Here is a 27207-nt window from a genome sequence, read left to right on the forward strand (position 1 = left end):
AGTCTTCGAGATATATAATGCAGTGGTGCTTTGGTGTCGTTTTACTACTTTTTGCTCTTTTTTTGAGTGCTATTATGGGCTTGTTACAAGAATCTCTTTATATTAAATACGGTAAACATTCCAACGATATGTTATATTATTCTCATTTGTTACCTTTGCCTTTTTTTGTGTTTTTGTCTAGCGATTTGCTGGTTGCTGCCAAATTGACTTCAGCCAGTGGTTCGTTGGCTATCCCATTACTTGGGTTTATATCGTATGCATGGGTTTTGCTAGCAGCTAATGCCATCACTCAATATATTTGCATACGCTCTGTCTATGTTTTAACATCTGAGTGCACCTCCCTTACCGTAACGCTTATATTGACTCTGCGAAAGTTCCTTTCCTTAATTTTATCAGTTGCATTTTTTAATAATAATTTCACTCTCTATCATTGGGCCGGTACAATTCTTGTGTTCATCGGTACTGTTCTTTTTATTGATTTTAATAGAGTTAAAGATAACAGATAACCTTTTCAATGTTGCAATATGGGCTTCCACTTAAGTTATATTAACAAACTTTTTTTATGATGAATAGTTGTTAACTATTCGCCCGAACCCTTCGATCAAATTGAAAAAAACAACATGAATTTTTTAATTAGCCACTAGTTTGAATTCATGAGTTACAGCTCCGTATTTATATAAAGAATAATGTTGTATTATCACTTTGCAAATACCATATAATTGATATAAATTTGTTTTTATAGTTCACATGTTTCGTTAACACTGTAAACTGTATCAAATTGTACATATTCAATCTTAATTGCTCATGATTTTTCCGTTATAAATTCCAATTTGGAAATTTACCACATTGTCTCTTTCTTGCATAATGTAGCTTATATACCTACTCCATCCCTTGGCTAAAATTACTCTGATGTAAGCCGCTTGCATTAATTACATTAATACATAACATGTGAAATTGCCAGACCCAGGATTCGGATCAGGCACCCACGACATTATAATTCTGATACATTTACCTCTCAACCATTATGGGCAATTTTCGTAATGTAAAAAAATTTATATTGTAATTATTAGAGCCACCATTTACAAAAGGTAGTAATGACAATTTATTATTTTATAAAATTATGCGAACTTCACTTTTATTTAACTATTGTCATTTGGCTGATAACAATATTTACCTACTAACTGTTGAAACAACTTCATAATCATGTGAGTACATAAAATAGTAAAATAAATGAACCGCCTACAATATTTTTTAATAAAAAACTTGAATACAAATGATCTGTTCCGTGCATAGCGAATAAAATTATAAACAAATTATATTTTTTTAAATGACATAGATAGGCTTTTATTTTTGTAAAACAAAAATTATACAACTATTTACTGTGATTCAATGATCTACTAATTGAACGAATGGCTACTGCCTCCTTAATAATTTCAATGTGTAATGAAGTAGTCAAAATATCCACTGTTATGTAAAATATATATGTAATATTAACATTCCTAATATTAAATAGATACTTATCGCAAATTATCTTTTATATCGTTAATTTAAGTCATATTTATTTTGTGGCTTTATATTGCATAATCATATATTTTGTGTTACTTATTACAATATATAATATTTGTTACATAAGGTAAACGTACCAGTAGTTGACCATTTAAGAAAAAAATTCAACAAAAATAACGATTAACGTTTAGCATTACACCGAATGTTGGCAAAGCAAGTCTACTCATAATGGATCAAATGTCTTAATTAATATGACAAGACAAAAATTAAGAAAGGGTCTGTTACAAAAAAATTGTGTTCAATTTTTCAAGACCATGTTTTTGTTCCAGTAGTTGACCATCCAAAAAATTGAAAGTTCCAATAGTTGACCACTATATGTTTCAGTAGTTGACCATGTCTAATCAGGGGTTCCAGTAGTTGACCACTATATTTTTCAGTAGTTGACCATGTCTAATCAGAAGGCTTTATGGCAAATCAGTCATCAGAGTTGCCTCAGGGCTTCCTGTCAGACCACTCTAGCCCATAGTTACTTGAATCAACTTGGTAGCAATGGGCGGTTCAGTAACAAGTTACCTAGGAGAGGATTTTGTTTAACAGCAAATCATCAGCTTTGTTCGGGTAACAAAAGGTGCAAAATTAGTTACTTCAAACTAAAAATCCAAAAATATATTTATTTTAGCAACTAAGTACATACATACTATATAGTAACGCATAGGCTCAGTACTTACCAAAATAAAACTTAACATAAAAATCCTTAGATATTCCAAATAAAGTCCAATTCCGGAACTAAATAAACATTACTAGTTTTGCTTACTTGTGTCGGGTCATTTATGTGGGATACTACCGCCTTCCATTCATGGCTAAGTACATCGGGTCGCTCTGGCCATTTCCATAATCTCCCGCACTTTTGCATCGATGAAATAGTAGCTTTTACTTTAGAAATATGGACGGTTTTCCCCGGGAAGTATTATAATATAATGTTCATTAATGACTTTCATAGCGGGCAGCCAACGAGTTTTAGGCTTAAAGCTTTCATCACTAGACTTATGCCATTCACTCTCCGCTGAGTCTGAAATGTCAACATTTGGGTTATAAGACTCAGAAAAAAAACGCATTTTCTTCTTGACTGCTTTCAATTCCCCCATTTTTTTTCTTCCTTTGCTTGCACATTTAGTTCTTTCTTTCTTTGCCTCTCTGCAGCTCGTTCTTTTTTCAACCGTTCCATTTCTTTTTTCTTCCTCTTTTTGTTTAGGAAATACTCCTGGCAAGTGGGGTGGGGGTTTTTTCCCTTTTTTGCTTTCTTCTTGAATTTTTCTTCACCTTCAACGGGGAAGACAAAATGTCTCTTGAATGGACTACGAATATTTGATGGACCAGCCACGGGTTCACTGGCGATTGGAGACGAAGTATCATTACAAATCCTTATACCAGCCTTAGGTGCACTGGCGATTGGAGACGAATCACCATCACAAGTCGTTAGACCAGCCACAGGTGCCCTAGCCATTGGAGATGAAACATCATAATAATTCATAGTATTCCAGGCGGCCAAAGACATCATATCATCAGATTCCTCTTCTTGCAATGCCTCATCGATGAGTCTGACCGGGTCAGGTGGAGTGATATTTTCCAACTCATTTTTTACTTTTCGTCACAGTGCGAACAGTGACTTATCATCTTTATCACGGTTCGTTGTTTTTGCGGAATGATTCAAGATTTTCCTCATCAATGTTTTTACTCAGGAACTCTCTCTAAATACCGCTTGGGTTCCTCTGATGTAACCATTGAAGGCACACTTTACGATTCTCCTGGTACTGTTTCAGCTTAAGGGCTCCATGGACAAAGTCCACATTTTCGGAAATGTCTTGAGGAATTCTTTTGTACTTGTAGAGGACTGTCGTTGGTGTGACAGCCCCACCGACACTCCCTGTTACTATGACGGTTATGCATTCTTTATCGTCGGCATTTACCTGCTGGTACACTGTCTCGATTCCTTTTTTGGCTAAGACCCTGCTCCCCTAGGGGCGGCAGGTTATATGAAAGTATGGTGAAGCAGGCAGGTTATATAAAAAAGTATGGTGAGGTAGGCTGATAAACAATTTGCGGCAAAACTAACGTTAACATTATTAATTATATGGGTACGTTATAATGACCAAAGTAAATCCTCCGTGATGCCCTGCATTTTTTTTATCGCGTCGCTATTTCTCGTAAGTTGTCGGCTATTGTTGGCCTGCTTCATTCAGTTGCTATATATTCAGGGCTATAATTCAAGAAATTTTTGTTTTCCGAAGAAAAAATACACAAACCAAAAAAACCAAAAAAAAAAAGTTGACGCCTAGGTCATCTACTGGACAGAACCACCCTAGACACTTCTAATTAATAAATAATCATTGTTCCATACTTATGAATGTAAAAATTGTTCAAAACTAAGTGAAATAATTTTATTTAATTTATCTAGTAGTTGACCACCCTGGTCAACTACTGAAAAAGTATTAAAAAAAGTTTGAGTAGTTGACCCCCCCACAAACTTGCTTCCTTGTAAATATAACTTAAAAATGACAAATGATATTGATACTTCAATATTATGAATGCCCGTAATGCATTAACTTGATATTATAAAGTCAAAAACATTAAATTGCCATATGCTTATATCCACTGATATCCTTAACAATTTACTTAAGAAATTAAAAATAAAATGCTTACGGCGTGATGTGTTGTTTTCAAATAGCTGCTATGACGCTCCTATGACATATGGTGATGTGTTAGTTCCTCAATCCGACCACAGATGGCTTCACTTGTCTCAACTTTACAATTTAGAGCAATCCCGTGTCTACGTTTCTTATTTTGGGCATTTTATTGAAAAAAGGTCAACTACTGGTACATTTACCTTACCGCATAATACATAATATAAATATTTAGATAATAATCTTATGTTGTTTGTCTTTCAAAGAATGTATTAAATATTTTATAACAAGAATATACAGAAAAAGCATATTTTTACGCATGTTTTATAAATACTGATCTGATAATTACTAAATCTCAAAATGAATCTGATTAATAAAACCTATCTAGAGTGAAAACCGAGGGTGGATTTAACAAGTCCGGGGCCCTACTCGCAACACTCATTGGGCTCCCGCATACAAAAATATATTTGTAAATTGAACTGTATTTACGTAAAATAGGGGATCACAAAAAACTGCATTTCATTTCATGACTATTAAATGAGGATATATCTAATATTATCCATATAATGATGTATTACAATAATTTACTTTATTTATTGTTTACAAAATACATTGCTGTTTTCCCTTTCTCTTGTCTTCGGTATCATTGAATATTTTTTTTACGTTTGGCCTTTGGGTTCTAATAAAATTATCTATAAAATCTGTTAGACTACATTTTTCTCAATATTCGAAAATATATTTTTTACAATTTTTTTTTCAATGAATAATTCGCAAGATTTTAGAATATAACATTCCTTGTTGAACATCCACAATTCAGAAACACAAGGTAATACAGGTGGCTAAATTTGTAAAGCACACCGGCCAGAATCCAATGGATGCGTATTCAAGGTAGCAATTGATTGTTTCTTTTTGTCAAACTACAGTGCTGCAGTTAACTGCATGCACTTGGGAGTAGGTACTGGTAAATCTGCCCCTGGTCAAAACAAATTTCATGTTATTTAATTTTGATACTATATTGACTCCTAATTAAGTATGTGTTCCCCCCGTGTAAATCAGAGCTATTAGAACTCCCAATTTTTCGAAAGGTTCAGTAGTAAAATTACATGGGGTTCGGTTTGCATCAACTCAAAAATCTTTTTTTAAAGGAATGGTTGTTTAAATAAAAAGTATATTATTGTCATTTCAAAACTCAAAGTCTATACTATTTTCAAGATATCCTTACCACGTGTAGCATATGAACACCACAATTTATTGGTATTCCAAGCATATTTGTAAAACAAAAAATTGTAAAACATTACATCAGAATGTATAATATATTAATTAATTCTTGATTTAGAATAATTGGCTCCGGTATGATTGAAAGATGAATAATGGAATAAAGACATTAAAACAATGGAACCTCTGGAACCCTGACATTCAGTTCAGGGTTCTCATGATTCAGAATCATCAGTTCAAAATATATTTCGAGGCTCTCAGGATTTGGTTACATTCCCAGCTCTGGTGTAAATGTGTTGTTCCTATGATCACAAATTTTAATGTCCACAGATTGTGTATATACATGGTAAGTATTTATTAGAAATAGAAATTAAATTATTGAAAGGGGTATACTAATTAAATACATATAGAGACTTTTTCATAAAAGGCTGTGTTTATTGAAATAAAGATACAAACATGATTGCAATAAATTTATTTAATAAACGTATTTACATAATATTTGTTTGATTTATATCCATTGCTCCTTTAGAAATCGAATCGGTTTTTGAATATAAATTGTAGAGTCTGCGCTCACTGTTGAAGGTGTCTGATTTCGTTGCGAGTAGGTAAGAGCGTAAATTCAAATAAGCTGTGATCTCTGTAATCAAGAGTTGAGCTATACCTACAACTATTTCCCCATCAACTTCAACAACTCTTGTAAAAGTAAAAAGTGTCAATGGTATGGTATATAAGTAAAAATTGACACTTCTACTACTTCTCTGTGATGATTAACTGTTAAACATCGGAAAACTCATCTCCAAATGTACAGCAAGTAGACTGAATACGCAGCTAAGACAGGAAGTTACAGTGGAGTGTAATATATGTTGGGATAAAGGCCTATCCAATAGTTTCAAGATATTCAACTCTTCGACGTTGATGGTTGAATTAAACATTGAACTGTAGACAGAGATTGTTCAATAATCAGCAGCAGTATTGGAAAGATAATCTCTTCTACCAATATTGGAAGCTTGTTTACTTTGGACAGCCTCCAGTTTCGGACAATCTGAAAATAAGACATGTATAAGCAAGTAACAATTTATTTTAAAACAATATGTTATTCTATCCATGATAAAATATACGTAATATAATGATTGGAATAGACATAAAACAATATTAGAGTCGGTTGAAACAAAATTCCATATTGTAAATGGAAATCATAACTAAATTTTCAGCTTTTTCATGGAAGACTATGAATACGATGATTGAATTTTCAGAGCGGGTTGGGGTGAACAATGGCAATTTCAATAAAATACCTGTTATTCTATGACCCAAACCGCCGCAGTATGAACATCCCTGTGAGTCGGTATCCTCCACAGGCTCTGTGTAAACGTCTGTTTCGTTGATAAGTTCTAACAGAAAATCTGGTACCTGTAGAGAAAAAAAATATTTACATTAAAATGTAATAGAATTTTTATCAAAGATGACGAAGAAACCCTTCTTCTGCCAGTTGGAATCTAAGATCCTGGTTTCCCTATCTAAATCACTGAAACCAGTTCCAGTTTGAATCAATTATATGCAAGCCCAACAATCTGCTTCTTCGGTTTGTATAAAAATTAGTAGACCAGCATTCCATTGTTTGCTTCACTTTCATAAGTTCACATTTAAGCTCCACCTATAGAGAAAAAGATTTTCTTCAACATCTTTGATTTTTATATACCTAGAGACAACCCAATTAATAATCAGAGACAACACAAAAAATGCAGATTTCATTACTGAACTATTGTGATAATAAATTTAATAGAGTTGATAGTACGAGGGTGGGTCAATAATTCCTTAGAAAAAAGCATTAAAACAGTTTTTATTTTTGTATTTTTTTTTTATTTCTCAACATAATCTCCTTGGAGCTCAATACACTTGGTTAGACGTTTCTCAATTTTTTTTAAACCGTCAGAAAAATAAGTTTTCGGAAGGTCCTCAAAATAAGCATTTGTCCGATCGATGACTTCTTCATTTGAAAAAAAACGTTGTCCACTTAGCCATTTTTTTAAGTTTGGGAAAAGGAAAAAGTCACTGGGGCTAAATCTGGCGAATACGGTGGGTGGTCGACCAATTTGAACTTCAATTCTTCAATTTTAGCCATTGATCGTAAACATGTGTGAACACAGGCATTGTCCTGATGAAAGAGGATTTTTTTCCTGTTTAAATGAGGCCGTTTTTCTTCAATTTTGTTTTTTAGCTGGTCCAATAAAGATGCATAATAATCCCCTGTTATTGTTTTTCCTTTTTCCAAATAGTCAACGAAAATAATTCCACGTGCATCCCAAAATACAGTAGCCATAACCTTACCAGCTGATTTTACGGTTTTCGCCTTCTTTGGACATGGTTCGCCTTTCGCAATCCACTGCTTTGACTGTTCTTTTGTCTCGGGAGTATAGTGGTGTATCCATGTTTCATCACAGTCACAAAGCGACGAAAAAATTCATCCGGATTGCGTTGCATGAGCGACAACAGGGCTTTAGAGGCCACCACCCTATTGCGTTTATTGTCGACTGTGAGCAAACGCGGCACCCATCTTGCAGAAATTTTTTTCATGCCCAATTTGTCATGTAAAATAGAAATGACGCTACCTTTTGAGATCCCTGTAACCTCAATTATCTCACTCAACTTTAATCTTCGGTCACTTAACACCATATCGTGGATTTTATTGATCATTTCTGGTGTAGTCACCTCTACAGGACGTCCTGAGCGTGGTTCATCCTTTGTTGATGTACGACCACGTTTAAATTCATTTAACCAGTTATAAATAGTTGCAAGTGAAGGAACAGATGTGCCGTGAACTAAATCCAACTCATTTTTTATTTCCTTTGCCGTTAACCCTTTTATATTAAAATGTTTAATAACAGCTCTAAACTCAATTTTCTCCATTTTTGTAAACAAGCAAATTTTTTTTTTAAATGTACGAGAAACACACAACAACCCGACCAATCTGATTGAAACTTCGCAGCATACTGAATCGGTAGTGCCGCTGCATGAAAACAAACCGCTTACAGTACTAGTCGCGCCACCTGTCGGCTTTTCTAAGGACTTATTGACCCACCCTCGTAATTTATAAGTATATTTTAATTACACCAAATAATAATATGTACCATGACATAACAATAATCACTAAATATTATTTCTAGGCATTATGTATTAATACATGATGTAAGTACTTTAAAATTGCAAAAGATGGTCACCAATATAAACAGAATTTGAAATAACACCTTAGATTCATATTGTTAAGAGGAAATTTCAGCCTGATTAGTGATTGCATTGTTGAGTTAATTTGTAAAGCACACTTCATGAAAAGCATGCTGTGTTGTATTATTTTACTGTAGTATTTTATTATAAATGTCCGTTATTTTTACCTTCTGTTTGGCTTCTCGGAGTAAATGTGCCAAATCTCTCAGCACACTTTCCTCAGTGGCCCGGCTGACTAAAGTGGTGGCAGTTCCGCGCTGGCCTGCCGAACGACCGGTACGCCCAATGCGATGAACATAGTTCTCCACGTCTCCGGGCATGTCATAGTTTATTACGTGCTGGACATCTGCAAAGTCGAGACCTGCAAAACAAAAGATCATTAAATTCAACATTAGAGATCATTAAAACAACACATGAGATGGCCATTCTAATAATTGAGTCAGTTAAAAGTAAAAGTTTTCAAACCTTATCTCATGTGATGTATTTATTTATTACTAGATACTCATTATACATTGCTTTTTAACATGACACAAATAACATCAGTTATATGAAACTGATTATGCACTTTGTTGATTGCAGTGAATTTCTGTTAAGGGGGGGCTGAAGAGCTCGACATTCAAATATAATTTAGTATAAGAAGGATCTCGGCGTCGTTAGCACGTTCATTTCAATCGATCTTTTCGCAAAAATCACTAATCATCGGAGATTTTATTTCAAGAAACATTATTATTATTTTTGATATTGTCGGCCGCTGATCATTATTATTTCATAAACACCTGCAAGATATACGCCGATCAGAAAACAGGGCTGTCATAAGAATTAATATTTTTAAAATGTTAATTTCATCATAGTTTTTAATCAAACCTGTGCAGGTACATACTGATGACTTGGGTGGATTTCGTAGCAAACATACTATTGATTGGTTATAATAATAATACGGGTATATTATTATTATAACCAAATTCAAATTGAACATAGGGTGATACTCAAATACTATTATAGTATGTTTATGATTTCGAGAAAATAATACGATGGTATATAATCCATATCAATTATTTGAAAACATTACATTCGCATGTAAGTACATAATATATAGTGTAAAGATCAGAATAATTGTTTACTTTGCAAGATAACATCAAAATGTGTATATACTTATCTAAATGACGAATGACATTCATGAGTGAGCACGGCTGAAAGCATGGAAATGTGTTTTTTTCTATTTCAAAATCTTTTAATTGTGTATTATTTTATTACAGATTCAAGGCCAACTTCATATAACTAATAAAAAATACTGTTTGTTTCTACGAATAAAAAAAGACAGGAAGGAAGATGTGTACAAATCACGGCAATCAGAAAGGCCGGCAAATATGGCCGACAATGCGTGATACACAAACATAAAATACACAAAATTACAAACACATTCGAAGTTTGCCGCACACGTACAGACCACGTGATATTTGTTTACGCATAATCGTCGCTTTTCAAAATGGCGAATTTGATTGCCAGATTTTACTGCGATGAATCAGTATGTTCCTTCTTGTCTTTTTTTATTAGTAGGTTTGTGTACTATGTACACCGAGAAATTTCCATTTATAAAATCGGAAACGATTGGAATATAATGCAACCAAAACTGGAAAAAATTCTATCATGGGTGTTGACTTCCTGAATTAGTTAACCCCAGGTCCATGCCACTACGTGAACCACAGTGGATATTAAGCCATTTCCACACTGGCAACAAGTTGCTGGCAACCTCATTAAATTGTACGATACTTACCATAATTGCTTAAGAAATTTTACGATAATTATCGTAAAATCTAACGAGGTTGCCAGCAACTTGTTGCCAGTGTGGACCCGGCATTAGATGCACAAAACTTAAATAATATATATTATAAATAAAAATTTAAAATTATAAATATTTATGATTTATGTCTTCGACAGCCCTGATGAAATTAATATGAAATATGAGTCGATCGAGTCGTCGAGCAAGTTTATTGACACAAACAACTTTGACGCGACTTTTTATATTAACTAGTAGACCAGATATTATGGACCACATGTAAAAAAATCATATTTTCAATTCTCAAGGCCAATTCTGTAGAACGTCCCCTTAACACTAGTGAAATAGATTTAATAATCTTTGGTTCCATTATTTAGAAACATATATTTAAAGTTCTCTGGATGACCAATTTGATAGCTATTATCAAATCTGCAAAATACACTGCCATAGACTCAGACAGGTCAGTCATACAGAACTCTTTAAATATAATAAAAACTCCAACTTCCCTAATGCACAAACGGTTTTCCAGCAGCTTAGGCCAAGCAGAATTTTGAGTGCTTTTAATTATACACATTGAATTCAATACAAGTATGTAAGTGGAACAGCCTGAAATCAGTGCTTAAATTTTTCATATATACCAAACATTTAAAACCAACAGATAAAGGATAATAATTGAGTCTAAATTTACTTGCTTAATACATGTATATAAATTTAAATATTACATTACAAGTAATAATAATCGATTCATTCGTCACAAAAAAGATCATTTACCTTTAGATGCAACATCTGTGGCAACGAGGACATCTTTCTGACCATTTCTAAATGCTTCCACCGATCTACTTCTCTCTTCTTGGTCTTTCCCTCCATGAATTGCTACAGCCTCTACACCTAGAATTACACATAATCAATATAATATACATCATAGTTCATCTCTGTGTACACATTATTATTAATGCCAGTATAAACTTTCATCACTTCATTCTTATAGTGCATCGAAATTACATCACACTATCCAGGAGGTTTTACCAACCTTTTAAGAGAAGATATTCATGAATAGCGTCGACATCTTGTTTCCTTTCTGCGAATATGAGAACAGGGGGTGGAGTTTTTTGTAGACACCTCAAAAGATGGACAGTTCGAGCCTCAGCACGGACCGCTTCAACTTCCTGGCGAACATTCAGAGAGGCGGCACCTGCTCGTCCCACGTTTATAGTGACAGGTTTGACAAGCGCAGATCTGGAAATAATTTGATTTTCATTATATTTCTCTGATACAACACTATACAATCTATTGATGTTATGCACAAATGTTCTATCATACAAAACTGGATGTGAAGATCTAAATTGGATGATTTATAATAATTGAATATCAAAGGTAAAATGGACATTAAGTATTTGAATGGGCTAACATCTTCTTAGTTAGACGTACAATATATTTACAGCATAATGGTATGATGCAGAGCAGCATTTGGTGTATAATAACCAAATTTTGATACAACTGCACTTACAATATCCGTTGATATCTTCCTATCTATTTTCAGATCCGAAATGGCGGGTACCATTCTGGTTTGAAGTCTATTTCTTTGATTAAATAACCTTTGTGCGCATTTCTCAGTATTTTTCAGTGGTTATTCATTATAAAAATAATGGTCAATGTATTGCTTTTGGCTGCCTACATTAAATTGATGCAAGAGTATATTTGTAGCTAAATTTTATGTTCAGATGTCTGCTTTGTTATGACAATATGTGAGATGCGTAACATGTCAAATTAAAGTCAAATTTAATTACATAATATTATACACCATCCAATCTTTATTTCAAAGGTTATTTTGATAATATCTGCGCATAGAATCATCTATGTATGTAATTGAGTAAATGGGTGAATCTGAAATTATAGCTGTGTGTGTAGTAGAAGTGTAAAGTTCTTTTCAAATGTATCTGCAATGCAAAGTCACTTGTAGCTAACTTAATCAGTAGACCAGAGGTCCCTTTTTTGTTTCAATTAGATTTGAGCTTCACCTCTATAAAAGAAAGTTTTTTTCAATATCTTTGACTCAATCTGACCATGTCCGATCCTAATAAGATCATAATATGGACCTCCACAGAGTGGAGGTTTGTATTAACAAATTTTGTTTTTACAAGAAATTGATGTCAGCCACTTGCTCAACCTATTAGGTCCATACTCTGACCCATACATAAATTGAAAAACAATATGTGTACTTGCCAGACCCAGGATTCGAACCTGGGACCCACGACGCGATAGGCAGACGTTTAAGCCGCGCGGCTTTGACTAAATGTCACAAATTTATTTTGTTGATGTTTCAGATATCATACCAATATTAACTCATTTAGTCCTAACACCACGACTGGCGCGTTTGGAGTCGTTGGCCATTAGACATAATCAACGTGTTATGTAAATGTCCTAATTAAAAGGCTAGCATTAAATTGTTTAAGGACACATCATGTTACACCTTTTATTATTTACTAAAAACATTAAAGCCATCTTCAATGTGAGGTCTTATGGTAATATTAAGTTATGGGTTGAGTAAAAATACGGATTTGAGATATCAGTGTGAAAAGACCTATCAGAACAATGATTCACGTACTCAAGGCTCCCACATCCTGATGCGGGCTCCCAAGCTAGGGTCTTTGGTGGGGCCCCCTACCTATCGCTAATGACAAAGGCAGTGCGACGCTCTACAGTAGCATTTTCCAAATGATGTACGTGGTAGTATGAATGTGTAGCGAAGGGTGTAGGTAGGCTGTTAAGATCCGCTATAAATAGTGTACATTGAACTTTGTTAGTCATACGTATTTGTTTTTATTGAACTAGGACTACAATTTACAGATGGTACTGGTTAGTTTTTAAAAATCAATTAAGCTCTTCCTAAACCAACCCATAATAGTTTTGGTATATTTTGGGCGATACGACAAAATTGTGCACACTTTTTCATTCGTACTTATTTGTTTTCATTGAATTAAGAATACATATTACACATATTTTTGGTTCATTTTTTTTTAATTCATTAAGCCCTGCCTAACCAAACTATAATAGATACAAAATATTATTCTATCTATAAAACATTCAAAGTTATGTATGATATAATTGCATAATTTAAGATATTTTATAGATAGACTAGTATTTTTTGACTATTATCTAATATGGCCTGGTTTTCGCAGGGTTTTATTTAATTTTAAAAATTAACTTAATTAACACCGTCTCTAAATTGTAGTCTTATTTCAATGAAAACGAATACGTATGACTGACAAAGTTTAGTGTGCATTATTTATGGCGGATCTTAATAGCCTACCTCCAGCCTTCGCCACTGATATTTAGTGTCTTTTTGTATATTTTAATACATCCATTTGAATTATTGAGTTGTTGAGTATCGATACACAATTAAAATTTTTATCGCACAACCACATAATTTTCAATAATAATATAATAATAACATTATTGAAGGCGACTTTTTTTACTATTAAAATAAATTTGTGATGTTTGTTTATCTCAATAATATGGTCGACTCATCTCGTCGGGCTCCTACTGAGCCCGGGCCCCCAGGCTAGAGCCCTGTCAGCCCCCCCTTGTGGGGGCCATGCACGTACTAATACTATCTGTAACCGGATGTCAAAATATTGTTTGTGATACTTGCTAGAAGAGTACCTTGCAAAATTTTGAATTTTCTTTGGCATTGTCGCACTGAAGAGTAGTGTCTGTCGCTGCCCTCTGAAATATGAAAATATTGTTCGGACATCTTCTTCGAAACCCATGTCTATCATTCTGTCCGCCTCGTCCATGCATAAATATCTGCACACATCCAGTCTCACCTGGAACAGAAAATGTCAAGCTAAATAATATTGAATATAAAAAAGATATAGCGCCATTTTCGCTCCAACACATAATAATATTGTGTAGGTATCTTAACAGGTTTTATTTTACGGATTTTATTTAAATAGACCAGAGTTTCATAAGTTTTTTTAGTCTACCGGTCTTTGCACTGCTCCCATAATATCAGTTAAAAATCGTACATACAATATACAGGCCAAACGTATTACCATTTAAAGCTTAAAGAATGATACAAGTAGTGATTAAATACCATTTAAATATAATGTTTGTTCTTTTACATGCATAACGTCTCCAGACTCCAACAGACAATATTTGTACCTACTTCAATTTATTGTAAAATCAACTTTACAGACATATGTCATAATATAAATTGTGTAGAGAAATTAATTTAAGTATGTAAATTGAATTTATCAGATAACAGCTAGAGATTTACTAACCATTTTTTTGTCTAGCATGTCCATTAACCGTCCAGGCGTAGCGACCATTATATGTACACCCTTTTGTACAATATCCATACATTCAGATACTGGAACACCTAAAATTGGTATACCCAAAATTAATTATTATTAATGCATATACTATATATGGGTATAGAAAGGAGCATGTTGGGAGTCGTAAGACATATTATTTTTGCTATTAAAGTGTTCATCCAAATGAAACAATATACCATAAAAATTGCAGGCATGTATGGCATAATTTTAGTGGGGAGTTTCCACATTTTGGCCACTTCCCTTATACATACTATTTACTTGTAGTCTCAATTTCATCAATAAACGCAGATACCATTCTTTCATCAAGCCAAATCATTATCACAATGACAATAAACTGATTTTTCTCGAGGGTATCAATACATATGTATACATTGAAATTATTGTGCAAAATAATACATAATAAAGACATCAAATTCAATGAACATAGCTTTAAGGCGTATGGATTCATTTGCAAGAATCTAATTTGACTAATAATATTTTTTTCCTAACAAATTTTATAAACATTTTTGTAGTAGGTAGAATAAATTATACGAATAAAAATAGTAGACCTCCAAATAAGAACCTCAAATAAGACACCTTTTCTTGAACCTCAGGTTCAAATTCAGTGCAAATATTTTTCAAAAAAAATCCAATACTTATGTATGTTTCTGAGGTGTTCCAAATTTGTATATTATATATCGATGTGTATGAATACAAAAAATACGAAAGTGTAAACAAATATAAAAAAATTCACAAGATGGCATGAAAGATTTCTGTTATTTATTGCGTTTTTATTAAGTTATAAAAACATGACTCAAAAAAGAAAGCAATTCAATGAATATTTGTCGAGGCACAATTTTTTTTTAAATTTAGTACACAACAATTAAGATTTAAGAAACCATTCTTATAATAACGTGCATTTGACGGCAGTACATTTTGGTCGCCGCGGAGGATTTCGGAACATTAGTATATAGAAAATTAATAATTTGTTCCTAAATAATTAGTGTATAGGCTTGACGGTATGTAATGTATTAGAATAACTATTATAAATTGTTTTTTTTTATAATTTTATTTTCTTTTCTATTGATAGCATCTAATATATTATATTGAGGGTTTCTTATATCCATCGACCGTGTTAGTCTAGGATCAACGAGTTCAGGCAATACACAATTCATATAAATCTTGTCACTTGTAATGTGATGAGTAATATTGTTTTTAGTATTCAATGAACTAGGTTCTTACCTCAATGTATTTTTTACTTAAGTTTAATTATTACTAATAAATGAGTCGCTTAGAATCATAACTCACATATTCCAAAAATCAAGTTTTGAGATAATCGCTAAAAACCAACAGAGCACTATTTTTTGTAATTAGAAGAACAGTATTGAACTCCCTAGAATATTAATGAGTGAGAGAGTCGAATAACTTTTTTTTTTTAAATATATATACCTAATACTCCTAACGTTGCAGACATACAGCATACTATGAGAAATAGAGCTCCCCGATTGGTTAGGAAGGCGTTGGTGACAAAACTCTATTCTTTGAAATATACGACATATTACACCAACAATGAACTTTGTCAACGATTTTCACATGGTTTAAATTGACTTTTAATACTCAACTATTTTTCGGTATATAGATTAATTCATTTAGAATCACTTGGCATATTTAACTAAAAAGCGACAAAATTGCAATATGTGAGTTATGATTCTAAGCGACTCAAATGCCTGGTGATTCCATTCAATTCAACTCGGCATTAAATATATTAAATTCTAATGGATTTAAGTTTTGTACTATTTCATTTGAGTCGTTTTATGCGATCTTGGTTTCGCCTTTCGGCATCGTCAGGCACTATGCGCACTCATCAAATACACACTGACAACGAAAGCAGCTAATTCTCACTTAACAATAAATTAATACAATAAAGTAAGGTAAAAACTTTATCACCTACCTATTAAGTCAAAGATCACAATGAAAAATATAACAGACAATTAATTATGAATAGTTGAATTGTGGCAGTATGAAAAAAAAGATTTTACCACAAACCATCTGAAAAATACATATATTATAAAACATATACATGATTTTGTGCCTCAAAAGACTTTTATTATTATTATTTTGACCATTAGGAAAATTATGACACATGTTTCAGTGGCCATTACGATGACAGCATTCGAAAATGTATTTTACTTTAAATTTTCGGTACTGTTCGGTTAAAGCGGATACAGCGGAAAACGCATTTTGAAAATAGCCGATAAGATTATTTGTTAGGTTAACCTAACCAAACCTAACCTAACCTAACCTAACCTAAACTAACCCAAACTAACAAATAATCCAGTTTATCGGCTATTTTCAAAATGCGTTTTCCGCTTTAACCGAACAGTACCAAATTTTCTACCAATTTACTATTTGTGACATAAACCACTTAAGATCGATAATAAATAGACCTTGAAAAATAATATTATTTTGTTTCTATTGATAATGCCAATAAACATACTCCTGGATACGTACGTCCCTTTGAAAATAACAAAACTTGGCCACCCAGGTACATAAAAACTGTATTAAGTACATGCAGAGTTTTTCAAATCGCTTAAAGCCTAACCAAGTAGGTACATATTTATCAAAACAATTAAAGTCCACCTATATTTTATCTAAACTGCTCAAGACCAAAATATTTTTTTTTTATAAATGGGTCACCGAACGAATACCTTCAGTACTTCCTTGTAGCCATCGTGGTTATTAGATTCAATTATCTTACAATATCTCACATGCTGCAACCATTTCAATTACAAGATAATAAATAATATAATAAAACGACATTTTTCTCAGTTTGACATTCAGTGGTACTTTATGATGTTTGATATTTTAGTCAACACAAATTATAACACCTGGCATGCGTCCTGTGGTCCGAATAGAACGATAATGGTATATATGCAAATAATTGCGACTTGCCAATTTGATTGTTACTGCAATGAGAGTAGAGGTCATTTTTCCATGAGTTTCGTAAGTCAAAATAATGTTGCGACGGACTAAATTTTGGGAAAAAAAAAGACGTCGTTACCCGTTGAAATTCCAGATCGTACTAACGTTAGAAATAAGAAATTAGAAAAACTGTATGGATTAATCGATCAAATGGTCTATTTTTGTTAATTTTGCAAAATAATTATATTTCTAAATTGTCTGAAAACAGGATAAATACATGAAAATGTACAACGTGTTTTGGTAATATAGCGTCACTAATTGTACCGAATTTATGGTGTTTTATTTATTTTTTTATTGTAAATTATTATTTATAGTATTACAGAAATGTTATATTATAATAAAAAATATTTTTATTGTGCAGTAGGTTGATACACCCCTGTTACAGGCGGGCTTCTCCCGGTGTAAAATAATCATTTAGTAGCTCAAGTCGAAACGTAACCCTGACCTCTAGAAACGGCTTCATAAAACATCTAATCTGATTCCTTGCTCAACCACGTAAGTATTTTTTTATTTATAAGTAAGGGCCTTCGTCCGGTGTGTGAAAATCACATATTGGGCGGAGGTGTAATTAAGATAAATTTAATTTAATTTAAAAAGTATAAATGATGATGGATGAAAGCGATAATTTTAAGACTAAATATAAGTATTTAAATATAATAAATTTTGCCGCGCTTGTCGGCAACGTCCAAATTTCGACGCGCCTGCGCCAGGGTCAGGCTCGTAATTCGCCGAATCAAAGATCACGCAATAAAATTTGGCCAATCACGAGAGTCCTTTTTGCTGGAATGGCGTGGGTACGCGAAGTTTGAAAAAGAAAAAAAAATTTAGTAAGCGTCCCCTTTCCGATAGGATAGGACCTGCGAAACTTATTGTTAAAACAAAATATGTAAACGTTTAAAGAAAATGTAAAATATAAGAAGACCACGTTACGAGCACGAAAGACCGTGTTTTATTTATACTCCAACCGTTTGAATTTCTTTTTTTTGTGAATCCGGGGTTCGATGGACTCCTGAGCTAGCCGCTGGAACCCCGGGGAGCCACAAGGTATATATTATTTTGTGAGAAAAAATCATTCAAAATTGGCTGATGTCTACTCAAACTAAAATGGCTTTAAAATCTTTATTTTTCTGAAATTAAAAAAAGTACGTGGGTTAATCAATGAAATGTATTGTTTTACCCATTTCTTTCATACAATATATGCCTGCAAAACTATTATTAAGTTCAATATTCATTGTGGCGTGACAGTCGTTTTGACCAATTTCGAAAACAGGACTGACTATTTGTCATTTATTTTAAAAAGTAAAGCGATTCGAAAAATTTTAATGACACAGAACGTTTTAGTTGAATACTATTTATTAGATTTTAAATAAATAAAGAGTTTATTGTGTATCAATTCGTTTTAAACATGCTTATCATTTCCGCGATTCCGAGAAGACAGGAAAAAACGGGTCCAATGGCCTTAATACATTTTTCTATTAAAAAAGTATACGTACCGCCAATAGCTAAACAGCTACTAATATCTGCATGGCCACAAGTTTTTAGGTGTTTTGCATAATGCTGAATTATATCAAAAGTCTGTTTTGCCAATTCACGGGACGGGCAAATAATGAGTCCATATGGTCCTTCATTCCTACAAAAATGACGAAAATACAAGTCGTGTTGTGTACAGTTCGATATTAATATTCAATTAAATGAAAACGTACAAAAGCAACTTACTTTATGAAAGGAAGAATTGTTTCTTGTTCAAGGCAAAACATCACAAGTGGCAGAACAAACACAAGAGTCTTACCGGAGCCTGTGAACGCAATCCCAATCATATCTCTACCGGAAAGAACAGTTGGAATACCTTGAACTTGTATAGGTGTTGGATTACGGATTCCTTTTTCTTCTAAACCATTCATGATTGCTAAAATTATATGGTTAAATTAGTCAGCATTACAAACAGTATTCGTTTACTCTTGATCTTCAGGATAATAAATAGTTATATTGGTTTTTTATCATTTTAAAATTAATTTAATATAATGATTGTTTAAACACCAGTACATATTATGTAAAAAGCGTAACTTGATAATTATAATAATAAATTACCTTTAGGAAACTTCATGTGTATGAAGGTTTTCAGAGGCGGGGGTACAGATTCACCTTCCACTAATATTCTAAGATCGTTTCGAATCCTATCATGCCGGGACTCAGGTTGAGCTAGTACACATCTGGGAGGTGTCCACGATGTTTTAATGGGATCTTCATACTGTATGCCTTAAGAAAATATCAAATACATTACAGATATTTCTTTCTTTAGAGAGAACTTTAATAATTATTTTAAAAAATTGACTTCATATATTGCTGCCAACCCTCGAAAACTTGTCAACGCTGTGCTACGGACGTCAATTCAAATTCATGCTGCTAAGTAGACCGCACTTCCACTGGTGGACGATTAACATCTAGGTTGTAGGGAACCATTAATGTATCAGCATCATCCATCATTTATGGCACTACAACCTTTGGTGGGTTTTGGCCTCCTCTAAAGGCTTTTTCCATCCAGCACCGACGCTTTCCAGTTGCTCTGACCGAGTATTCTTAAATCTCCTGTGACATAGACCGGCCATCACAGTTTCGGCCGTCCAGATATTCTATTGCCTCAGGGGATGCGTACACAGTTGCTAGTTACTCCTCTGGCATTCTATGCACGTTGCTGATCTAGCACAGTCTGCAGTTTCACATGCTATTAATGTATATTATTAGCATTTATTCACACTTGTTTATATACTCATGGATTCTAAATATAAAACATATTTATATAGAATCCAGATTTTAAACTTTAAGGGTTAATCAATTTAAAGCAATTTTAAAGAATGTGATTAATATGACATACTTATTTGCTTACTAATGTCACACTTTTATGAAACTAAATAAATTTAGTGATGTAAGTGTGAGTTTTATTTAAAATCATAATACTTGGTTATGAATATGAGTCCTAACCTTGATATTTATAATTATCACGTTAACTGCTTGTAAGGCAGTAGTACCTATCGCATTAGCTGCGGGTAGAACACTGAACTTCTACATTGCACTCATTTGGTTCGGCGTCAAGTGTTAATGTTATTGTTGTACCGCCGTGAAGGTGACAAGGAAGTCAGAAATAGGTATTTGGCGCAAACAATACTGAACAATATGTAAATAACCTAATGTTGTGTATTTTGTTTAGTAACTACTTCCAAACACAATTAGCATTGTTTACATTGTGGGCAATGTAAACAATGTTCACTGAATTATCTCACAAAAGTTGTTTTTTACCCGTTTGCGCAATCATTACTTGATTTCGGAAGAGTCAGAGAAAGTAATAAACAAATTCAAAAAATTCTGGAATTAAAAGTAAATATTAATTTGAAAAATAATAACCCGGACCCACCAGCGGAATACATGATAGGCATCAATGATATTAACATATCAGAATAAAAAATACCTTTGGCCAATTCTGCAACACCCATAAGTGCAGTTCTTTCAGCAACACTTTCGAGGATCTTCTGCTCTTCTCTCCGTTGCTTTTCAGCTGCACTCACTTTCTTGGCTTCGGCTAATCTTTTCAATTCCGTGTGCTGGTCCAGAAGACTGACGTTAAACCGACGGCCCCAATCTTCTTGTGACGCTAATGGATATAAACAATTTTCGATATCATTAATATTTACCGATTTAATATACTTGCGCCTTAAAAAAAACAATTATAACACACTGCTAATGTGTGGCATGTGTAATTATGTAATTAGAGGACAAATGAGAAATCAAAAAAATGAGTGAACTACTAAACACTTTATATTAATTATACTTCATTATACAACCACTCGTACTGCTTTCTGCAATAACGGCATTTTGTAAATTATGGCGCAAATTTGTTTTACAGTCGACACAATTTGGACAAGCAGTAACTAGCACTACCATCGGAACTCGTAATTTAGTGCCACGGCATTGCTTTAACTCCAGCATTTTATTGAAATTTTACTTTACTCATTAACTGATCAATGTGAAAACTGTAGTACATTGAACCATGGCCCCCACCACAATAATAAAGCTTTTAAAAGAACTGATTTTACCCACTTTCAATGTACATATTTTTTGAATTATTTATCATTAAAGTATTTTTCAGTGAATTCACCTTGGCCGCAATTTAAAGTCAGACAATACCTACTTCATAAACTCGGCTGGCCATAAATTTAAGGCTTCAAGAAGAGGACATAATATTATCCGGGGGGATTTATGGTAACCCCACAACTATAATGCAATCAAGTTTATTTATAACATACCGTCATCCTCTGGATCATTTTCACTGGAACTCTTGGTTTCTGCAGCAGCCTCTGCAGTTAGTTGAGCAATTCTTCCAAGTTTCATCAGCTGCTGTTTTTTTCTCTCTTTGACTGGAATGTATGGAACGTAGTCATTGTTTTCAGAGTCTGAGGATTTCTCTTCTTTGCGATATTTCTTGCGTGGTGGATCATTTGATCCTTCATAACTCATTTTGTTACGTATAAAATATCTAAACTATTTGTAAAACACCCTACTACTGTTTTAAAATAGGTAAATGTAGTTTTGAATATAGGTTAGATATTATTAATGTTCGAAATTTGTGGTTCAGAAATGATGTATAAATAAGTTATTTGATAATATGTTGTGTTTTTATTCATTTCGGTACTGGATACATTGAATAATTAACGAAAATACTTGAGTACTAATAAAATTAAACATCGAATTCAAATCTATTTATTTTGACACTAGCCGTACTAGCACATAGTCTATGACATAGACTAAGTCTATGACGTCCAGTGTTGCCATATTTTGAAAGTGGAATTATAGTACAGAGCCTCCAAAATTATAGTATTTGGGGATAAAATATAGTACGCGTTGTCATCTGTTGAAAATGAAAAATTTCCCAATTTTTCATAGTCGGCTTGTTTTTTTTAGGAGATATATTTCGCCGCGGGCCGCAGGTTCCCAATTTTTCATAGTCGGCTCGTTGGCTCGTTTTTTTAGGAAAAATATTTCGCCGCAGGCCGCAAGGTTCCCTATTTTTCATGTTCAGCTCATTTTTTTTAGAAGAAAATTTCGCCGCGGGCCGCAGATTTCCAAATTTTTGAAGACCAGTCGATTGCGAAATTATAGTACTTTTATATTAAATATAGTACGATATTCAAAATTATAGTATTTTGGGCGTACTATACCTATTTTATATCGTACATAGTACGCGGACCAAAATTATAGTACAAATACTATAATTATAGTACAAATACTATAATTATAGTACGGTTGGCAACACTGATGACGTCTTATCTGACATAATCGTGTACAACAGTGTTGTCATCTTTTCAAAGTGGAATGATAGTACAGAGCCTCCAAAATTATAGCATTTGGGGGAAAAATATAGTACGCGTTGTCATCTGTTGAAAATGTATGGTTTTTTGTTTCTCAGAAAAAAATAACGGAGAATTTGAGAAACTCCAAGACCCCTTTTGGGTCTTTTTACTGGTTCTCCGCCACCGCTCGCTGTCATCTGTCAGTGAACGCAGTGTTGCCAACCGAACTATAATTATACTTAGTACATTTTGGTTCGCGTAAAAAAAAAAATATTACTTTTTACATATTTTTCTGATATTCAAAATTATAGTATTTTGGGCGTACTATACCTATTTTATATCGTACATAGTACGCAGCCGAAAATTATAGTACACATACTATAATTATAGTAAGGTTGGCAGCACTGGTACACAATGATCACTTCAAAACACTGACATCACTGCAATACGATTCAGAGTCATAATAGACTATGGATATTTACTATTAAGCCTCCCCCAAACCAAAGCGAATATTCGCAGCGAATTCGCAACGCCCTCGCTATCGCTGTCGCTACCGCTTGGATTTGATGCGAATTTCGCGTTTGGCCCCACACCAAAGCGTCAGCGACGCAGCCATAGACTAAATAATTTTATTTACGCGCCAGATTTAAAATTGTAAATATTATTAATATGTTATGCCAATTATTCTATAATTTTTATGAATTAAATATAAAAAATACACGTACACTATAGCGCTTTCAGAATTGCTACAACTTTTACCCACTTTGCGTAAAGTGTATTTTAACTGAAACAAGGTGGCAGCATTGGATGCAGCCATAGACTAAATACATATACGAATGTCAAAGTGACAGTTGTGTGTTGACAAAATGTACACGTCTTCTGAATGCTTATTACACGCTGAAGATATAATGAGATGGCGTGCGACAAATTACATCGACATTTAATATAACCTTACTTTATGACAGGGCAAGATTGCCATGGCTCATAGGTAAGATAGATTTACTCAGTTTCATAACTGCACATATTATAAATAAGCATTTACCATGAAGGGTTAACAGGATTTGAAGGTAATATGCTATTGAAATAACATGTCTCCGTTATTTGAATTGTAGGTTTTGACTATTTTGCGTTTCTACGCAGAGGGAGCGTACCAAAAACGGGTAGGCCAAGTCTTCTGCGCAATGAGCCAGGCATCAGTAAGCAGATGCATAGGAAACGTGTCCGATGCTATAATAGCAGTGCTTAGTAATACTTACATACAGTCGCCATACAGCGCTGACAGTCTTTAGTGTTGTGTTGATACCCTCTGATCAATTTATACAATATTACAATGTACATGTCATGTAACTAGAGTAACTGCGCATAGACACAACAAGTAAATTACCTACTCAATAAGAATTTAACGGGAATATTATTTTGTGTCGGTAAAAATATTTTTTAATTTCAGACTTCAAGAAAGGGCAGGTTTCCCGAAAATCATTGGGTGCATTAACTGCACCCATGTGCGAATATACCCGTCATACTTGGAGACTTTCAAAAATGAGCGCAGAAAATTTTCTGTAAATGTGAAATTCGTAATAAAATCTATGTTGTTTCTGATACATTCATATTCATTACGTATAATATCATAACATGACATTTATTTTTATGCAGGTATCTGACATGGACATTCTGGCAGTGAGTGCCAGATTTCCTTTGAGTGTTTATGACCAATTCATATTTAGTGGATCGTTGGTAAAAACTGAAATGAAACATCTACAGAACGACAAGAATTGGGAATTTTGTTTTATTAGGGAAGTATGTTAAACTTTACTTTACTATGGCAGTACCAGTAACAAATATTTTTGTTTGGTTTATATTCATCCGTATTTTGTACAGGTACTTCAAAGGAATCAAAATTTTGCATAGGTATGAATATGATATTTAATGAAACAGTTTTTTAATTATTTAAATCCTGATTTCTAATATTTTTACAACTTTCAGTCGAAAACATATTCAAATTAACAGACTGTGTATATTGAAATCATTCTAGTGCCACCATAGGCCAGCCAGACTCACTACACGGCTGCCCGCTGTTTGACCAGGGATGTGATTGAGTGTTTTTGGATAATGGACCACACCAGATCGCATAGCTACAGCAACAAGTGCAAGACCAACCGTGGCTATACATACAGTATACATGTATATATTAAATATAATTTATGTATATTTATTTATGGCTTATACACCGAAACAAAATATGTCACTTAACTGTACTTGAATATTTTTGCAGGATCATTCAATAAAAAATACTTGGTTTAGGTTAAGAAAGTTTTAATAATCATTTTTGCACAGAATACAAGAAAAATATTTATATAATTATTAGAATTACAATGAGCTTTAAAAGTAACACGATATTGTAATAAAATGGACAAATATGAAAAAAAATAACAATAAATTGTATATAGATAGGTAGACAGGGTTCAGATGATTCTGGCAGTGCAGGCGACTCATTTAGGTGTCAGTATTGTTACTTTCAAATGACAATAACACCGTTCCAATGTGATTCGGTCGTGCCAGAAGACTCTGTCCTTCCTCTATTTAGTAACCGGGCGTTTTACAACTTTAAATGAAAATTAAGTGGGTATATAGATAGTATATTTTTTCTAGTATAATATTATTTAATTAGGTGACTTTTTATTTCTTTATTACTTGAAATGGTGTTTATATGGTAGATGGATTATAATGGTTTTGAAATATAGTTATTTTTGTTAATTTTACTTTAACTGAGTCATTTACGTTGACAGCTGTTTCGGCACATAAACTCATTTTCGGAAATTTGTGATAATTTGTGAAATATAAAAGAGCTACAGGTCACGTAGCAAATTAAATACGCTTAGTTAAATAATAAATACGTACCAAATATTTTACAAAATACACCACATACATCCATCGAATATGGTATATAAAATACAGATTCAAGTATCAAATAATTCTTGGATAAATAGATGTTTATGTAAGTATATGTTTTTTTAAATACTTACATGATACTGTGTTGTATAACATTTAAATTTATATTTTTGATTTTGATTTACATACCTAAATGTACCTATATAAATTTGTAATGTACAGTAGGTACTTAATTACATTTTTAACATTAGGAAATTACCATTATTCGATTCTATCCACCCGCCATGTCTATAATCACCCCAACGCTGGATAGAAAGAGACATCACACAAAATTGGCTGTTTGATAATAAATGGTAGTTGAAAAATATTTTAGAGTATGATTATGTCCATAGAAACAGGTTTTAAGTCATTCATATTTGTCCGAATAATGTGTAGCAGAAAAATAGAAATTTTAAAAAGGGTCTATTCAGTATTCACCCCATTCTACGGCAAACATTTTTCTTAATAAAAATAGGTACATCAATAGAGGAATCATAAAATGGACCTTGGCCCTCGCCCACGCCTTATTCATCCTTGTATATTATATTATCACACTTAATGTTTTGGAAAATTCATTAACATTGTGCACAAATGCCACTTTTGTTGATTGACACTTCACTTAGTTGATCTCTTTGTTCACGTGAAGTACAATAAAAGTATGTAGCAGCGAAGAACTAGAGACCGAAAATAGTAGAAGGAGCTAGAAGAGGCTTTCATCTAGCAGTGGAATGACCCCGACTGATGTTTATGATGAAATATTATTTTATTCCTGTTAATGCCGGGGGTTTCATTTTTAATTTCTTCTGGTGCTTTGTACCTACGTTGAAAGGTTGAAGATCTTTGCTAAAATTAAATTCATCACAAAGCATTAGTATATCTCCAACATCATTCAGGTAGGTATCCATGATGATAATATAATATTATGTACTTAGAGGAGGTACCTGACCTTTATATTTACATGCACATAAAATAATTAATCTTATTGCCTAATGCAGACCAAGATATACCTACCTACATAATATTACATGAACAGAAGTTTAAGAACATCTCAATCAAGTTTAAAATGTTTGTAGGTATACAAATTAATGTGAAACAGAAAACATTGGTTATGTTAGGTAGGTACATGGAACATGTAGATATTATCTTGGTTCGCGGTCGGCACTGGGCAAAACCAGTTTATTAGCTCAATATACCTATACATAATGAAGGAAATATATACCTAGTAGGTATATAGGTACATA

The 27207-nt window shown here is 33.2% G+C and overlaps 2 protein-coding genes across 4 annotated transcripts; one reads left to right on the forward strand and one right to left on the reverse strand.

The window, feature by feature from the left end:
- Positions 1 to 5811: 5811 nt before the first annotated feature.
- On the reverse strand, positions 5812 to 23659 carry abs (ATP-dependent RNA helicase abstrakt). Of its 2 annotated transcripts, XM_085958019.1 has the most exons (13): positions 23369 to 23659; positions 21995 to 22105; positions 21160 to 21342; positions 19785 to 19952; positions 19413 to 19602; positions 19190 to 19326; positions 14682 to 14779; positions 14062 to 14225; positions 11429 to 11634; positions 11170 to 11286; positions 8789 to 8982; positions 6695 to 6809; positions 5812 to 6444 (listed from the first exon to the last, which is right to left on the reverse strand). In XM_085958019.1, the coding sequence occupies exons 2-13, from the start codon at positions 22077 to 22079 to the stop codon at positions 6356 to 6358; spliced, it is 1746 nt and encodes a 581-aa protein (XP_085814145.1). In that variant the 5' UTR covers positions 22080 to 22105; positions 23369 to 23659; the 3' UTR covers positions 5812 to 6355. The 2 variants fall into 2 exon arrangements, with proteins under 2 accessions (XP_085814145.1, XP_085814144.1); XM_085958018.1 differs by lacking the exon at positions 23369 to 23659 and having other exon boundaries at positions 21995 to 22470.
- A 220-nt stretch (positions 23660 to 23879) lies between these two features.
- Positions 23880 to 25342, forward strand: LOC147064734 (uncharacterized). Of its 2 annotated transcripts, XM_085958021.1 has the most exons (4): positions 23885 to 24026; positions 24486 to 24597; positions 24692 to 24835; positions 25071 to 25342. In XM_085958021.1, the coding sequence occupies exons 1-4, from the start codon at positions 24016 to 24018 to the stop codon at positions 25116 to 25118; spliced, it is 315 nt and encodes a 104-aa protein (XP_085814147.1). In that variant the 5' UTR covers positions 23885 to 24015; the 3' UTR covers positions 25119 to 25342. The 2 variants fall into 2 exon arrangements, 1 of the variants encoding a protein (XP_085814147.1); XR_015071923.1 differs by lacking the exon at positions 24486 to 24597 and having other exon boundaries at positions 23880 to 24026.
- The last annotated feature ends 1865 nt before the right edge of the window (positions 25343 to 27207 follow it).

This window comes from Rhyacophila brunnea, unplaced genomic scaffold (assembly GCF_057557595.1).
Source record: "Rhyacophila brunnea isolate RB1 unplaced genomic scaffold, BYU_Rbru_1.0 scaffold_7, whole genome shotgun sequence".
Classification (NCBI taxonomy): Eukaryota; Metazoa; Arthropoda; class Insecta; order Trichoptera; family Rhyacophilidae; genus Rhyacophila; species Rhyacophila brunnea.